At 39.6% G+C, this 18,377-nt stretch overlaps 1 protein-coding gene across 1 annotated transcript in view; it reads right to left on the minus strand.

Annotated features, from left to right (window-relative positions):
- KIAA1549L (KIAA1549 like) overlaps positions 1-18,377 on the minus strand; it is a 190,479-nt gene that overhangs the window by 94,165 nt on the left and 77,937 nt on the right. The window contains exons 2-5 of the mRNA XM_063117318.1: positions 11,042-11,368; positions 7,724-8,323; positions 4,512-4,624; positions 171-390 (exon numbers count right to left, since the gene is read on the minus strand). Of these exons, the coding sequence (XP_062973388.1) occupies positions 171-390; positions 4,512-4,624; positions 7,724-8,323; positions 11,042-11,368 (1,260 nt within the window). The remainder of the gene's footprint in view (positions 1-170; positions 391-4,511; positions 4,625-7,723; positions 8,324-11,041; positions 11,369-18,377) is intronic.

Here is an 18,377-nt window from a genome sequence, read left to right on the forward strand (position 1 = left end):
TATTTCATTGGTCAATATATGGTTGCATCCAATGCAGATACCAGGACAATTACACTAAGGAATTAGAACAAACTGTGTTACACAAATGGAGGTTTTATTTCCATTTCGCATCATTGGAATTTGTGGCTGAGCTGACAATGAGTTACAGCGTTGTCACCTCAGAGACTTGCCTGTTTTCAGCTGATAGTGGTAAGCTGGCAGTGGATCCCATGGCAAGGCTAAGACAGCAACAGAATGAAGATTTGGCACATATTGCCTAATATCCAAGGTGGCATTAGTAACACCATAAGCAATTAGCATTTCGATAACCACAGCAGGTAGGAAAACAAGTCTCTCCTGAGTTACATAGTAACCAACTGTCACATTGTTTGATTGTTCCAGAATTTCAATCTGGGGGGAAAAACACATAGATAAATGGCATTCATCTGAATTTCACACATCATCTTTCTTAAGATTAATAATTTTAATTCCGATTCTTTAGTGTTATGTATCGAGAAGTTCATATAATGTTGCATGAATGACTCAGTTGTACAGTGAAATAGCAACATATACCTTTTTAAGTCTTGTAAAATCTGATTCACAGAAGTAACTAAGCTTGCAAATGAGGTATTCAGCTGAGTCTCTGAGCCATAAATGTTTATTTGAGCAACTTCCTCCCTCCCCATAAGGTCAATTTTCCTGTTCATAAAATCATGAGTATCACTACAAAATTCATTTTCTTAAATTAATAGACCAGCTGAAGAATGACCACAAAATCAAAAGACCACACTGCACTTGGGCTACCTGTGCCCTATAAAGATGCAATCCTATGCATGTTTAGCTAGAAAAATACCTCTTACAGTTTCCAGCATGTCCTGCCCAACATATCTGGCAAGAAAGATGCTGGAGTTGTAGAACTTTTTTTTGTTTTTGTTTTTTGTCTAAACTTGCATAGGATTGGGCCCTAAATCTGCTCACATCTGTGGTTGTTATTATTATTTATTGCATTTATATCCCACCTTTTTTCCTGCAGGGAACCCAAGGCGGCGTACATAAACCTCCTCCTCTTCATTTTATCCTCACAACAACAACAACAACAACAACAACAACCCTGTGAGGTAGGTTGGGCTGAGAATTTGTGACTGGCCCAAAGTCACCCAGTGGGTTTCATGGCCCAGTGGGGACTAGAACCCGGATCTTCTGACTCTCAGTCCACTATACCACACTGGCTCTCATATGCAATATCAATCAGAGCCTTAGGCCTCAGCTAGACCTACGAGTCTGGTGCAAGGAAGGGGTGAGGATCTCGCAATATTATTATTGCGAGATCTCCCCTTCTGTTTATATGCGGCGTGCAACGACCTTGGAGGAACAGGATGTTGTGCCCGCCATTTTGTTTTGTTTTTTAAAAAACTTGTGCACTGAAAGGTAATTTTTTTTAAAAAAATAATAATTTCCCCACTCCCCCCACCCCACCTGTGGTTGGCGCACCCAATGCACGGTTCCCGGGTCCTCGCAAGTAACCGCGAGGAGCCAGGACAAACCGTATTGGTGGGTCACACTTTCCGCGGTCTCGGGATCATCCTGAGACCATGGAAAAATCATGACTAAAGGGTAGGGTGATATCCCGGGGAAAGGGAGGGATCATCCCTCCCTGCTCCAGGGATCCCCTGTGCGTCATGTGGGTGCACAGGGATGATCCTGGGACAATCCCCGGGATATCACCCCATCTAGCTATGGTCCTACTGTTATCTCTCATTATTTCACTGAACTATTTGAAAAACTCTTCAAGCTTTTCTTAAAGAATTTCACCCTACATAGGTGATGTTGACTGTGGCCTGGCTTTGTAACTTGTTTTGGTTATATTCATTATGTCCTATAATTATACAATTTGCATCAGCTACTATATCTTCGCAAGGCAAAACTTGCTGTGACTGTATACATAAAAGCTAATTTCTAATGTGAGGAAGTGACAAGACCCAAGAGTGTCCCTTCCAGGGCAGGGCAGTATTTTCCCATATGCAAAGCATACAGAACTACATTCACTTTGCCCGTTCAACACAAACGTACACACACTGCAGCCTCACACATTTATCCAGGCCACCACTTCTGAAGAATGAATGAGAGGCAGCCCTTCAATGAAGCAGTGGTGGTTTGGATTGCGGCCTTTTCATTCCATGGAAAGAAGAGATGCCTCTGTCATTAGCACAACTCAGTCTCCATGGCCTTTGATGGATTCCTTGACCTTCTGTGAAATTCAAGAGCAGCCGTTTTTTTCCTCAGAACCAGGAATTTTCCCACTTCCCTCTCAGTGATCTAGAAAGCCACGGAACATCCATTTCCCAATCCCACTTTACCTAATTTGTCAATTTTCCAGTTAAAGAAACGTTAGCACCTTCCTACACCTTGTGCTTCCACTGATTGTTCTGTTGGAAATATTTTGGGCACTCCACCAGTGCCCTACAACATCAATATATGCTGAATAAAGTTACTCAAGTGCTCAACCCTTTATTTGAGTCTGGGGCCCTTTCTACACCTAAGGGTTATCCCAGAAAAATGGAGGGATCATCCCTGCCCCCTCCCATAATCCCCTGTGTGGCATTTGGATTCACATGAACGATCCCGGGATATAGGGCTGGTGTAGACATGGCCTGGTTGTGCACTGGTAACTCAAGTCTTTGTGATATTTAACAGAAAAGTGTATGCAACAACAAAGGTTTTATTTCTTTCTCTCAGCTGCATTGACCTACCTTATTAAAGTTAGATATTTGGGGCTTTTAGATCTGAATGACAAGTGTAAATATGATAATTTCACCATGTATACTATAAAACATATACTTTTCCTAGAACTGTACCTAAAGTTTTCTTAACATCCTCATGTCTTTTCAGTTTGTTAACACTAGGGATGCATTTCTATCGGTTCTTACACTCTAAATAACCTTTCATTCCAAATAATTAAGATGGACAGTGATTAATGTGCTCCAAATCTCCCTCAACCATTTTTCTTCTGCCAAAGTTGTTTTCTACCAGCAGATATTTTAAACTTGGCAGAAACCAATCTGTCAGGCAAACTGGAAGACAGCTTAACAACAGTGACAGGGCTTTACTAGACTTCCTAGATGATTTGATAAGCTGTGGAAAAACTGAGCTCATGTTCCCAATTCCCTAATTCCAGATGCCTCCAAGGCTTGCTGTCACTAGATATCTCCCACAAAGTAGCCGGCAAATGTGCCTAAAATAATATGGGCCTATTTCAATCACTCTTACATCTTCCATTTGAAAGCACTGTATTTTCCAATGAGACAGACTGTCATCACTGCAAAATGTCCAGAAATTTGAAAATGTAAAAGCTCCTGCCCTGGACTGCCCCAAAATCAAGCAAATAAATTCTACAGGCAACTTGTATGCTAAAAGAGGGGGGGGGAGAGAAACAGATAGATAAAGAGAGGCAGAAAGAAAATATAAATGTAACTATAGCAAGAAAATTTATATTAAAGTCATTTTCCTTCTTGGAAGTATAGACAAGAAGTCTAGAAAAAATATATTGCAAGTGACATGAACCTGGATGTAAATGACACGTAGAAATACTATATGCTCTCATAACTCTCCGTATAGCTTCGCATCCCATTGGCATTCCAGAAAACCCAAGTCAAATATACACAAGAGAGAGAGAGAGAGACTCCAGGAAATCTCCAACACAAACAAACAAAACAGAAGAACTCATTCTTTCAAATATTCATTCGGGATGACAGTATAAAATATTTCCATTTCATTTCAGTTTTAGTTTCAAATGAACAAAATGACACATTGTACACTTACTAATATGTAAGTCCCATGGGACTACTCTGAGAGAATTCATATAGGATCTGGTTGTTTGGCTAGAAAGAATTTCTCTTCCATTACAAAACCGGACAAGTGCTATCGTTTTCTTCCATTCATACCTGACACATTGTTCTACTTTTTTAAAAAATAAAATAAAATAAGCCAAGCTTAATATTCTACTGGTGGAGATGGAGAAGAAAAAGGGAAATATTTAAAATTATCCTTTTCTTTTTTTAAGAAAATCCAAAAAAAACCTCTTTTGGTTATTAATATGCTACACTATGGTCAAAAGAGTAAGCACTATATGACCATCTATACAATAGTGATCAATATTTAAAGATGCAATCCTATGCATGTTTAAACAGAAAAAGTTCTACAACTCCCAGTATTCCCCCAACAGGGAGTCGTAGGACATTTTTCTGTCTAAACATGCCTAGGATTGCAGCCTAAATATATTTTCAATGCTGTCTGTAGATGTTCCCAGCAATTAGCAACATGAATAGAAAAGTCAGCACGTAGACCAAATTCTACCCATAATATTTTTCCATCAATTGCCCCAGTTTCCCAAGTAGGGAGGGCAAACAATCCTTTGACATATTCATTATTCGTATGCATGGATGTCAGGATTCTAATATATACATATAAATAACTACTCTCTACTCAGCGTGCATTCTTAATTTGATTATAAAACACAGACTAAACTTGCTTACTTGTGCATTGACATTTTGGTTGAAAGCTTGTCTCAGTGCCTGGGTGAGACCTTTCGTGACATTCTGTTTTAAGGAGTCACTCAACAGCAGTCTTCTCGTATTCAGAAACAAAACTAGAATACAAAGTTATACATTAGTTTAAAAGCATGCTCAGTTCAGTTGCTTAATATTTCTTTTCAAAGCATAATAACTGGTCACACCGGAACTGAGAAGAAGCTGCGTTCTACAAATGAACTGACTGAAACCTTCAATAGGGAAAAGGCTATTATTGAGAATTAGTTGCTAGTGATTTAAAACTCACATGGGGGTTATGAGTCATCATAACCATGCTGCTTTTTTCAGTGAAGATTATCTGAAGTATTTTAGCATTTAGTATTTTGGGGAAGCATTTTAGCATTCCGGATGCTTTATTGACACTTGTGACACACCAGCCTACAAGAATCTGCAAAGCAGATTGTCATAAGCAAATCAATATCCCTGTATTGTAAAATAAAACAAAAAATTCACTGTCTATTATTAGCTTCACTGTATAATGAATTTAAAAATAAATCCATACCTTAAAACTGTATTGGTAATGGAGTGGGCAGGAAGACACAAAAGAATAGGTTTCTGCTGGCATACAGTTAAAAATACAATTTCCTGATAGGTTATAACTTTTTTGACTTCATAATGGGTAGTCTACACAAATTATTCTCTCCAAGTCTCACGCTTTGTCATCTAGTACCTTGTGAGTGTAAAAACCTGTAACGGGGCTTACAGAAATTTCTTCTAGCATAGTGTTACATATAATCTAATTCTGTCTAGCTCTATCCACCGTTCCACATACCCCCTCCCTACAACTCAAAATACAGTGCAAGTGCAAAGTGTACTAGGCTTTTCTCATATATATATATATATATATATATATATATATATATATTACAATTTCAACATGGAAATTGACAAGGAATTGTTTCTAAAGTAGTCTATTGTATTCACTGTCTTTCAACATGGAGTCAAGGGGTAAAGTTAATCTTCTGGTACTAGGGGCCAAACTAAAAGTTCCGTGAAGCATACATTGTAAAGCTTTTATTTTTATTTACTCTCCTGCAAGCATGTGTAGCCTAGATTGGCACTTCAGGAGAGGAAGGTTTAAGTTTTTCCTCCACCCATTTTCATCCCCCACCCCACACAATATCCACTGTAATCAATGGAAGATTCCATTGGAATCAACCAGTTTTTTGTCTTTATTTTTAACCCCCACATGGGGGTGGTGGAATTTTGGGATAAAATGGGTGTGGAAGAGCTTAAACCTTCTTTTCCTACATGTGAATAATAATAGTAATAATAATAATAATAATAATAATAATAACAACAACAACAACTAATACATCATTAAAAGTAGCACATTATTAAAAGGCATCCTAAAATTCAACTGGGTAGGCCTGCCAGAAGAGATCAGTCTTTATAGCTTTCAAGATCCGGAAGACTGTTAAGTTGACGAATCTCTCCCAGCAGGTCATTCCATAATCTGGGAGTGGCAGGTCCTCTGGGTAATAGTTGTTAGCCTTGTTTTTGTTGACTGGAGTAAATTCTTCCCAGAGGACCTGAGTGTGCGGTTCAGATTGTACAGGAGAAGGTGATCCCACAGGTAGCCTGGACCCAAACCATGTAGGGCTTTAAGGGTAACAACCAACACTTTGTACTTCGCCCGGAAACTAATTGGCAGCCAGTGAAGAGATTTTAAAACTGATGTAATGTGGTCACCCCTAGGTGTACCGGTGACCAGCCTAGCTGCCATATTTTGAACTAGTTGAAGTTTCTGTACTTTCAGAAGAGTAAATAAAAATAGCATGCATACTTCCACTATGTATACTTAAAGAAATGTTTCATTTAGCCCTAGAACTTTCTGGAAATGAGTTATATTAAACATATGGGATTATGTGTCAAATCTGTATAAGGGTTTGCCCAGAACAGGGAAATGCTCTTAACAGTGACCAGTTATTTTCAGGAAGAAATTAAACTACCATTACTGTGAATTTAGTAGGTTATCACACAGACCCCTGTAAGACTATATAGGGAACAGGCTAAAGCAGTAATCCTAAAAAATATTTCCGTGGAGGTTCTGTTTCATAACCAACCTGTTTTCCATCATGACAAGCCCAGAAATTTTACATCTCAGCTCCAGACACTCCCAAATCACCCCCAGGAGAAGATGTGACAGAAGCTAAGAACTGAAAGCAAAGTGACCATCTGACAGCACAAGACCTCCCATATGAGTTCTCCTCATGAGAAGGACTCCATATGTGGTTCAGATCACATGAGAGAAAGGGCAGCAGAATCAACTATAAATCCAGTCAGTTAGATCCTAGCCATTGGAGAACCAACGCTTTATGTTTCTGTGCTCTCTACAGCAGCCTTCCTGGACAGTTTCCTGGCCTTGCTGGCAAGGCAGAAATTTGAGACACTCGGCACTGATGGAGGGGATGGGACAGGACTGAGCTACATTAACTTTGTGCTGCACAATGTAAACATTATGAATATCGAAGGTCATTCAATCTTTCTGCCAGTTTAGTCATCCTGTATCACTTATTAAGCTAATTTTTAAAGATCTACCTGACATTAAAATTATGGTTTTTTTTATCAAAAGTAGTGATGGGCCAAATCCTGCCCCTATTTTCAGGAATTTTCTCTCTCCCTGCAAAAGAGGCATACTTTTTTCTGCCTCTTTCTCAGGGAGGGGGGGAAATTCAGAGAATTTTCTCGTTGGGGAGGGGGACAGCATTTACACATACCTTTTTAAAATGTAGCTGGTTGCTGAGGGGCCTTGTTCCTATTTTTTCATTTTTGAAAAACATACCCCTCCCCTCGCCATTTGGAGGAGTCCAGCAGTTTTTAGTGAATGCCTATTGGAGACAATGTGACCTCGCCCTCTCCAATAAGCATTCAGGAAGAACTCCTGGGCTCCTGAAAATACCAGGGGTGTTCTGGAAAAAAGAAAGAAAGAAAGAACACTCCTCAACAACTGGCTACATTTAAAAATTTATATGGAAACCCTGTCCCCTCCCCAATGAGAAATTTCTCTGAAATTCTCACCTCTCCCAGCCTCTTTCGCCCAAGTTTTCTTTTACCCCCATCCCCATGAAGTGGCAAAAACTGAATGGTCGAAATTTTCAACACAGCACTAATCAAAAGCAACACCTCACAACAACAAAACATCTACATATTCATACCTGTCTTAACAAGGAGGTTTCTGGAGAGCTGGCATTCCAAAGGGAGAACTGTTGTCACATTAACCAAAGCTGCTGTTGACGCTGGTGTAGTAGCAGCAGCAGAAGTATTTTCCGCAGGTGTAGGGAGAAGTCTAGCTGTTTTCGCTGATGCTGTAATAGATGTCAAAGCTGCTGTAATTGTCAGTGGGTATGCAGTTGATGTTTTAGTGATGTCTGGGCTTGTGGATTTCTTGGTGTCAAGGGCTGTTGTTTCAGATTGTCTTGGTGCATGTGTTGTGGGAGCTGAAACTGTACTAGATTTTGGGTTTGGAAATGAACTAGTGGTATGCACAGGTGTTGTAGACTCATCTCTTGAAACAACTGGAAAGGCTGGGTGTGTCACTATTGGGCTTAAAGTGGACGCCATTTTTGTGGCAGTGTGATTTTTTGCTAGTGTTGATATTAACGTGCTTAATGCCATCACAGATGGCGAATTTTCTGTGCTCAGTGAGAACAAGGATGAAGTCAGCATTGGTGATGTTGGAGCTGATTTTCCTGTAATTGGTGTTGCTTCTGAAGTTGCTACAGATGGTATTACACCAGGAGACACAGACGGTAACACTGTAATGACAGAATGGGTAAAGTTGGTTGCTGGCAACAAAGAAGTTAGTTGTGTTCGTGATGCATGGATAGAGGTTATGATGGCTGCATTAGTGGTATGTGTTTGCAATGGAGTGATCTTAGAGGCATTAGGCACTTCAACTGTATCTAGCATATCACTTGTACCTTTCGTATACCACCCTCCTGTACTTAATGTTGCTTGCTGTTTACTGAAGTGATTATTTGTTTTTGCATTAAGGTTAATTGTGAACTGTGTTGTTTTGCCTGAAGTTGTGTATTCTTCAGTGACATTTAATATTGGTGTTGAGTTTAGCAATTCATGCACTGAGATGGGAGGAACTGTTGTTTTTTTACCACTAACAGCACTACTGTCCTTGTTTACCGGATCAGTTAATTTAGCAATGAACTGAGAAGCCAGTGACAGTGGAGCTGAAGTTGTATAAAAAGCATTTGTTGATGCAAAGAGATTTTCAAAATTAGTTGTTTGATGCTCTGACATAGTCTCGGATTTGGCATAAGAAGCAAAAGGCCATGAGTGAGAATATGTTGACAAAGTCGGGGAAAATGCATCCATGCTAGTAGATGTTCTTGTATTAGTAGCTGTGGAATTGTTAGACATAGGATGAGATTCTGTGCTAAATTCTGTGAAACTTTTAGATTTCATTCCAGTGAAAATTGAAGCTGAAACATTCTGAACAGCCATTACAGAAGTATTAATGGATGAATGTGTCTGATTCTGTACATAATTTGTTTGTTGCTGTAGGCCTGGAACATCTGAATATATTGAATATATTGTTCTTAAAGTGGAAGGGGTTGAATTATCCGTTGCAGCTTGAGACATTTGAGTTGAGCTCTTTCTTGAAGATACACCAATAACAGTAGAAGATTGCAAATCTCCAATGTCCCACTTAGAGACTAAAGCTGTAGTTTTAAAAAAATTCCCGATGTTTGAAGTAGCCGTGATGCCTTTTGTCACAGCATTAGAAACATCTAGGGAAGCTGGCCCAGGGCTTTCCAAATGTTCTGCTGCTGAAGTAAACAAGGGCAAAATATATTTGTCTGGAGGTGCAGTATTAGTCCCGTAGGATGCATCAGTTGTTTGCAAAATTCTATGCATTTCAGCATCAGATTTATTTGAAGGCGGATGAGAGAAATGTTCTGTATGCTGTGTCACAGTGGTGGATACCTTTGCATTTTCCCCTTCCTCTTCTGTTAAACTAAGTGTTGGGCTTTGTTCATCTGTTAGCTGTAAATCTCTGGAATCATTAGGTGACGTTCTAAACATGGCAGTGGAGTGAGATTTCAAAAGGCCTCTACGGGAAGTTGGCAAAGATACAGAAAACGCAACAGAGCTGGTTCTTTTAAGTGATGTTTTCTCAAACGTTGTTCTCCATAGTGTTTGCTTACTGACAGGAATTTCTAGAGTAAAGTTTGTGGTTTGTGTCTGTGGAATATGAGAAGGAAGGACACTGTTAGCATCAATATTTGTGAACATTGTTGCTGTAGTATCTTTTGTGAAAGACCTACGCTGTAATGATCTCACCAAGGAATACTTAGGAGGCCACAAGCTGGAGTCATAAGGTATATCAGAAGAATCTTTCCTGAAAACTGTGTGGGTTAATCCTATGACATGAGGATTTGTTAAATGAATCTTTGAAGTAACTTTATCATTTGGTGCTGAAACAGTAGCATCTGCTGCTGCATTAAAACTCTTATTTGTCCCCACTATTAAGGAAGTAACTTCATCTGCTGAATAGGAGACCGGTATACTTCTAGATGCTGGTGCTTGAGCTATTGCATTTCTTGTGCTTATTGCCTCAGAAATAACTTCAGTTGGCACTGTTGGGGAAGACAAATCTGTAACCAAATGGAAAAGTCTTGGACTTTCAGAAACTGATAATAAAGCTCTCTCTTTGGTGGAACTTGACAGAGATGCAGAAGGCAAATCAGTAATCATTTTCAAGAGCGCAGGTGGAATACTTGAGGTATGGAAGGCTGATGTAGAAATCCAAGGAATTATTGCCTTGCTCTTAAGAACTGGGGATGATGCAGTTACAGAGATACTACTCTCTTTATGAGGTGTCATGGCATCAGGCCGCTGTCTCATGAGTACTGCTGTGGAAGATGCTTTAACAATTAATCCAGAGAAAAAAATAGATTTGGTAGAATTCAGTGGCACTCTCTGAGTAGATAATTGAGAACTGTGATTGGATATTATTGCATGCAACGCAGAAGAATGCACTTTCCTGTTTCTTGGGTATATATGTCTCTCTGCTGGTAATGCGGAATGTCCATTAATCAAGCCAAACTTATTAATAAAAGAAGTGGCAACTGTAAATTCTTTGCCAACTTTTTTGGATAATGCATATTTTGTTGTGCTGGAATTTCCAGTGGCTACTGTGCTCAGTGGTTTACCTGAACTTTTATTGAAATCAGATTTAGCTGTGTTTATGCTGAATGAATGTTCTGTATCTGTGGATGAAGGCACTTTAGTGGATGGCACAGTCAACTTGGAAACAATAATGATATGAGGTGACTCTTTTAGCAATGGCAAAGGGGGTGATGATGGAGAGGTTGAAAGTATGTCTGATCCTGGAGTGATTTCTTTTGAAATGGAAGATGTTGCATGTGGCATTATCTGAGATGACACAGTAGTAGTTGGATGTGTCACTGATGATGATGTGGACAATGTAGAGAACACATTTATTTGAGGCAAACCTGATACAATAGCCATTTCATCAGCATCTTGAGACCTCATTGCTGATTCAGCTGATACCTCAGGAGGCTCCTGGGATGCACTGTTGCCACTGCCTTGATATAGACTTGGCAAAAACCTAGTTTGGTCCATAGTTCTGGTCCGTGTCCCTGCTAATGTACTTTTTATTATCTGAAGCAGATTGGCATTCTCCAAGGCTTGCCTCATTGAAATGTCACCCACTGAGGAAGACTCAAGTTCTCTAGAAGGCCATGTTGGTGATAATATAGCTCTCCAGTTGGTAAAAGACTCTGAAGAGGGGGCAACATTTATCTGCTGTTGCTCTGTACCTGCAAAATAATACATTTATACTGAGTATCTTCCAAAAAGATAATACATCACAAGGTTATTATTTTGAAGGGATCTGACCCCCCCTCCCCACCCCACCTGATATGGAAATAGGAAGCTTAATGGGGGGGTTATGGCCAGAGATTGGGTCAAAATGCAATTGCCTGTTTTTTTTCATTAGCACTGCAATCATGGATATGACACAAAGTTGGAAACCAGGGTTTCCAAAGCACATCTTCACTAGGTCATCAGAATGAAAAGCAATGTGTTTCCATTCTTCAGAGGGAAGGGGGAAACTCCCTAGGGACCAGACAAAAACAATTAATGTCCTTTCAGACAATACACCTCCACAATTTCTCTGTTGAAATGACACATACAGAGCAAAGTAAGAATATATCATAGTATGGATAAACTGCACATGAACATATGAAATTCCTCACACTGTTTGACCACGTTGAAAAAATATAAGATAATGTGGCCTGTGATTATGAATGCTGCTATCATTCACATAAACTACAAAAGCCTGACCATGTTCCACTTGACAAAACTCCCAATGTTGCTATCAGCTATAGTATGTCAACATATTAAGAAAGAATCTTTGGGATAGTAGTAGCTAAACAAAGAGAATAGATGCTGACAACTAAGCATCAGTGACTTGGCAAATGATACAACACAGGAATAGTGTCGGTCTTGGCTTGATTCCACCATGAAGCAGCTGTAGTGTTTATCTTGCCAGCCTTAATTATGTGCACAGTTACATGCAGGCAAGCAAGAAAAGAAAGCAAGGATCAAAATGAGGGGTGGAGGAAAGAAAGAGCAAAGATTAAAATGAACCAAGTAACTATTCATATATGCAAAAGCACACAGACATACAACACTCTCTCACACACAAATACACAGGTTATTTTGGAAAATGACAAAATGGTTGCATCAGAAATGGTAACCAGATTTTCTAAAGCACATCTGTGCATAATAACATACATTATTTTCTTTTTTGTTTTTACCATAAAGAGTTCAATAGTCATTTTTCTTATGATGAACATAAAAGGGTCAGCCATTGTAAGTGCCCATGCTTTATAGACTATTTGACAGTATATCAGAAGCATTATAAAAATAAGTACCACACATGCTTGCATGCCCTGTGAGACTCCATGCATTCTGGGCCAGATCTACATCTTGTGTCAAATCGTCAGGATCCAATCATGGTAATGTTATATCCCTCTTGTGTGTTTTTACTGGTAGAATGATACAGGCGCCCAAGCTACAAAAGTAGTTTGGTCATCTGTATCAGATCCAAGTTCCACAAGGGAGTGGATGGGTCTAACAGGAGTGGGAAAGGGGAATGTTTCTGCCATTTTTAAGAGTTCTAATCTTCCACCAAAACTAAACATCCATCAGCTTTCCCCTAATCTCTCCAAACCTCTATTACATAATGGGGGCAAAGCAACATATGCTACCTGTGAAAGGAAGTCTTTTCATGTTCAAACATATATAGATGAACTGTATTTTCTGAAAGTTCAACTGTTAGCAAAACAAAACAAAACAAAAATATTTTCCCCCACAACACTCACAAGCCCTCTGCAGTGACATATACTATCAGCAAAAAAACAAGCAGTATGGTTACCTGCAATTGTGGGGTGGGGTGACACAGAAAACTTTATTAAGCTACATTTGGCATTGGCCTGGAGTTCCAGGCCCAGGGAAGATTTCTTCAGGAGTGGTCTCACTACTGCCTCTTTCAGCCAACCCAGGACCACTCCCACTCACAAAGAGACATGAATCACTTCCCTGGCCCAGCCAGCTGTTCCATCCCTGCTAACTTTTATTAGCAAAGAGGGGCAAGGATCCAATGCAGAGGTGATTGCACGAACCTGTCCAAAAATAATTTAAAATTGTGTGGGCAACAGAAGGCAAGATACAATGACCGTCAGAAACAAAGCAAGGAAGTAAAGACTTGGGCAGGATCTACACTACTGCTTTATAAGTGTTTATAATGGTATTGACAACTGTTTGGGCCCAGGACACATGCCATATACTGTTTTCAAACCCTTTTCAAAGTGTTATATTCTGCTTGGTGTAGATCTGGCCTTTGCGAGAGGGAGAGCAGCAAAGTCGCAATTGTAAAAAAAAAAACCCAGCCTTTGGGGGAATAGCAAATAGTACTGGTTGCACTAAAATACTTGTGGAAATAAAAGACTGGGAGAAATAAAATTAAAAGGTGACATGGGAGAACTCAAACACCAGTCAGAGAAAATGTAAGCAAGGAAAGACGGACTACCACAATGAGTGGAAGAAAGTGGCAGGCAAAATGAAATTGAATGTTACTGATGTCATTGAAACTCAACATGAATTAAAGTATGCATGTTAGTGGATAGTTCAACAGAGTCCAAGACAATAGTTCAACAGAGTCCAAGACGATTCAACAGGAGCAACAAAATGAAAGACAAGAGAGCTAACCCAGGAAGAGATAATGAGATGCAGTGTGAATCTCAGCACCTTTTCATGTAATCAAGAAAGCAGTTCAAATTAAATTGCTGAAGTGCATCCATGCCCTAAATTGCCCAACGCCAACAAATATAGAACAATTAGGTGCTCTGTAACAAGCCATTCACAATAAACTACAGCTGGCAGAAAAGAAAATCTGCTTAACTGGCAAAGTATAATGGTTAAGAAGGTAAGAACTTAAATACTAAAAGCAGTGATTGTAATCGGAGAACTGCAGATTGATATAACCCTGACAATAACTTCTGTATCTCAATAAACTATGTTAACACTAACAGAAAATACCTTTTACATAAGGGTGCTTCTATATCAAGAAATCAGTGATAATGCACTTCATAAGAAAGATGGGGGGATGAGAGGAAGGAGCTTCCCTAAACATTGATTTATTTATTATTTATTTATTTATTACACTTATATACTGCTCCCATAGCCAGGGCTCTCTGGGCAGTTTACAGAAATTCTAAAATTAAGATAAAAACGAGTATACAAAATTTAAAATTCTAAAACACAGAACATACACACATAAAGCATTAAAAACCATTAAAAAACTAAACATGTGGGTGATTAAGATGTGCTGCCATATGCCTGGGCAAAGAGGAAAGTCATAACCTGGTGCCGGAAAGATAGCAGCGTTGGTGCCAGGTGAGCCTCGTCAGGGAGATCATTCCACAGTCTGGGGGCCACCACCGAAAAGGCCCTGTCCCTCGTTGCCACACTCTGAGCCTCCCTCGGAGTAGGCACCCGGAGGAGGACCTTAGATGTTGAACGTAGTGACCGGGTATATTCACGTCGGGAGAGGCGTTCTGTCAGGTATTGTGGTCCCAAGCCGTGTAAGGCTTTATAGGTCAAAACCAGCACCTTGAATTGGGCTCAGAAACATACAAGCAGCCAGTGCAAGCGGACCAGAGCAGGTGTTTTATGGTCGAACCTTCTGGTTCCTGAAATCAATCTGGCAGCTGCATTTTGCACAAGCTGCAGCTTCCGAACCGTCTTCAAAGGCAGCCCTACGTAGGGTGCATTGCAGTAAACTAACTTGGAGGTTACCTTACGTATGTTAATTAATGATAAACACAATCATTTGCCAATACTCCGTTCATGCTATTATATAAAGGTAACCTGTCTAACGTTATCATCAGAATATATCCAGAGAAGATCAGAAAAGTAAGGCAAAACTCAAACTGCAGTTAATAAAAGGTACCAAAACAAAGGAGAACTTACAACTAGGGCAGGATCTACACTACTGCTTCAAAATGGTTTGTAACAGTAGTGACAACTGTTGAGGCCCAGGACACACTCCATATACAGTTTTCAAACTGTTTTCAAAGTGTCATATCCTGCTTGGTGTAGATCTGGCCTATGTTTGAAAGAAAGGGAACACAAAGCTTACTACTCTGGTCAGAAGCTGATGGAAATTAAAGGCCCTGTTCCATGTGTCCCTGCCAAGTTGGGTGTAGTAGGTGCTACGAGGGACATGGTTTGTTATTCAGTGAAGGTGCCCCAGCTTTGAAATGTCTTTTCCAAAGCAATTCACCTGGTGCCTTCTCTGAAGTCTTTCCAGCACCATAAGACCTTTTTATATCACTGTTTATTTTCAGTTTCAGTTTCTTGTCACTGCCACAGGATTAAGGCTGCTTACATTGTAATTATTTTTATTTTTATCTCATATTTTGTATTTTGTATCCTTCTGTGTTTTTAATTATTTGCTGCCCTAAGAACATTGCTAAAGAAAAGGATAATACATACTCAAAATAAAACAAGCCACAACAAATAAAGGGAAGGCTGAACTTCTGGCTTTATATAAAAGAGAAGATGCAGTGAAACATTTAGCAACAATGACACACAAAAAGAGACAATCCAAAAAAGCTCCAGATGGTGTTCTGCTTGGGCGTGGAGGCTTTCTAGCTCAATTTTCCATCAGCAGCTCAATTTTCCATCAGCAGCCTTGAAAAGGCCCCCTGATACCAGGGAATCCCCCAGAGTGGTACCACCCTATGGAAACTGCTGTCTCTGGGAAGAAAGATTGTCCCTGCCACCACAGTCATGCAGAAAGGATTTTCACATGAGCAAGGAGTGGGTTGGATTCTGGCCATGGTTGAGAAGAGATCACAACTCATTCTAACAAAGGATAATTCCATGAATTCTAGATCAATCTGAAAGACTCATGTCAGTGGAGTCTGATGTCAGCTATCCTAGGTTCTTGAGAGAGTTAGTGGAGAATGAGCTCCCCAGAGAGGTCCGCCTGGCGCCTACACTGTACTCCTTTCGTCGCCAGCTGAAGACCTTTTATTCTCTCATTATTTTAACACTTAATTTTAACTTAAATTTAAATTTTACTGTTCTAACTCTGTATTTTAATCTTATATCAATTTTGTTGCGTGGTTTTATCCTGGTTGTGGTTTTTATACTGTATTTTGTAATTGTGCTTTTAACATGTTGGTTGTTTTATTATGGTTTTAACTTTTGTGAACCGCCCAGAGAGCTTCGGCTATTGGGCAGTATAAAAATGTAATAAATAAATAAATAAACAGGAAAATATGTGTGGATACTAAAGACTAGAGAAGATCTTGGCCTAATCTGCACCAAGCAGGATATAGCACTATGAAAGCAGTATGAAAGCAGTATATGGTATGCGTCAATGGGCCCCAACAGTTGTCAGTGCACTTCAATACCACTATAAAGCAGCAGTGTAGTTCCTGCTTTTATATACCGCTTTCATAGTGCAATATCCTGCTTGGTGTAGATTTTCTTTGAAAGGGGATAGAAAGATCATCCAGAGAATTACAGAGCACTCTGGCTCTGTACCTGGGAAAGTATTAAATGAAGTAATGAAACAACTAGGGCATAATACAGCCCAAAGTAAAGCATGTTAAAGTCACATTGATTCAAAGAGGAGTGGTTTATGCACATAACTGTGCAATTATAACCAATGAAATGTAAAAAGAAATGATTAACTTTGGCTGGATCATGTCCTTAGTTTGCTAGTAATAAATCAAACCTCATCCCCTCTGATACGCTAACTAGTTTTATATGCTTCCCTGAATGAAAAAATAAATAAACTAACTTTTCTTTTATTGGATTCATTAACCAACTTGAGTTTTTATTGGAGAAATGGAGGCTAGGAACTGAATGAATTGATGGATTTCAGGAGAAATGTGAGGATAAGCATATTTTCACAATATGCTTTTTGAGCCCTACATTTGCTTCAGGCTCTTTTCTTCTGAGGTCACCTATCAAGAATCCAGCACTGCACTGAAGAGCCGATTATCAAAGCTCCATGTTGTCCCAGCTTCTGTATATGCATGGCAATGCTAAAGGGATCAATTAAAGGTAGAAAGGAACTAGAAGGCAGAAAGTGAAAATAACAGGTGGCAAGTATACAGTAAAGGAAAGAAGCTGGAAAACAGAACAAACTTAGAACAAAATGTGTTAGCAACAGCAGGGATATACCAGCTTTCTGATATTATTAAAATGCAAATCAGAATAACAGAACCTGGTGAGATTTGAGCAAAAAGCTAATGAGGGTGGGATGCCCAGTACAGGCAGCATGTGCTGATTACATGCATACAGAAAAGTATTGGCCTACAACATCCAGCAGTTCTAGGGTGTATAACAAATGGTTAGAGTAGGCCAAAACATCTGGATTCTACGAATTCTCACCCCTGTTCTAAATGTTATTGGCAAATTCTGTTACCAGCCCTAAAAATGATGATTACCACAGTTAATAGCTACAAGAAAAAACAACCTTCACATTTCAATTTCAAAAAAAGGCCAAAGAACAAACTGAACAGAACATGAAATCAAAAACTGTCCACAGATTTTTGTAGTTATTAACATTTTACATGGGACCATATACTGCTTTGTTGATTTTTAAAATTTATGTACTGCCAAGAACTTGCCTTGTATTTAGAAATAAATTGACTGTGCATGTAGCTTTTGGGAATTTTTGTGACTAAGCAGAAACAACTGATCTAGGCTGAGTGCATTACAAACCCAGCAACAGTAATTGGTTTTCACATCATCTTCCAAGCCTGTGGCAACACATGCATCTCAAAATACTGTATGAACCAAACCCAGAAAACAACTGTAAACCATAAACTGGGGCCATGGCTAGACCAGGTCTATATCCTGGGATCATCCCGGGATCATCCCTGTACATCCAAATGACACACAGGGGATATCGGGATCAGGCAGGGACGACCCCTCCATTTGCCTGGGATAATCCTTAGGTCTAGCTAAGGCCTGGGACTCAGATGTTCCCCTACATGGAATGGGCAACAGCTTCACTACACTTTTCTCCAACACAGGAAGTAGAAAGGGTGGATGGAAGAGGAGGAGGAGGAGATGAATTACCCCTTTCCCACCTGCATAAATATGCCCCAATCACTAGGGTGGACAAAACATCTCAAGATGTACACTTCATAGTATAGAAAGTAAATTGCTCTTTCACGTATACTTTATTGCAGAAGAGCTATGATTTAGGAATATTATGAGCTGCCTAAATGGAAGCAC

This window comes from Elgaria multicarinata, chromosome 2, assembly GCF_023053635.1.
Source record: "Elgaria multicarinata webbii isolate HBS135686 ecotype San Diego chromosome 2, rElgMul1.1.pri, whole genome shotgun sequence".
Classification (NCBI taxonomy): domain Eukaryota; kingdom Metazoa; phylum Chordata; class Lepidosauria; order Squamata; family Anguidae; genus Elgaria; species Elgaria multicarinata.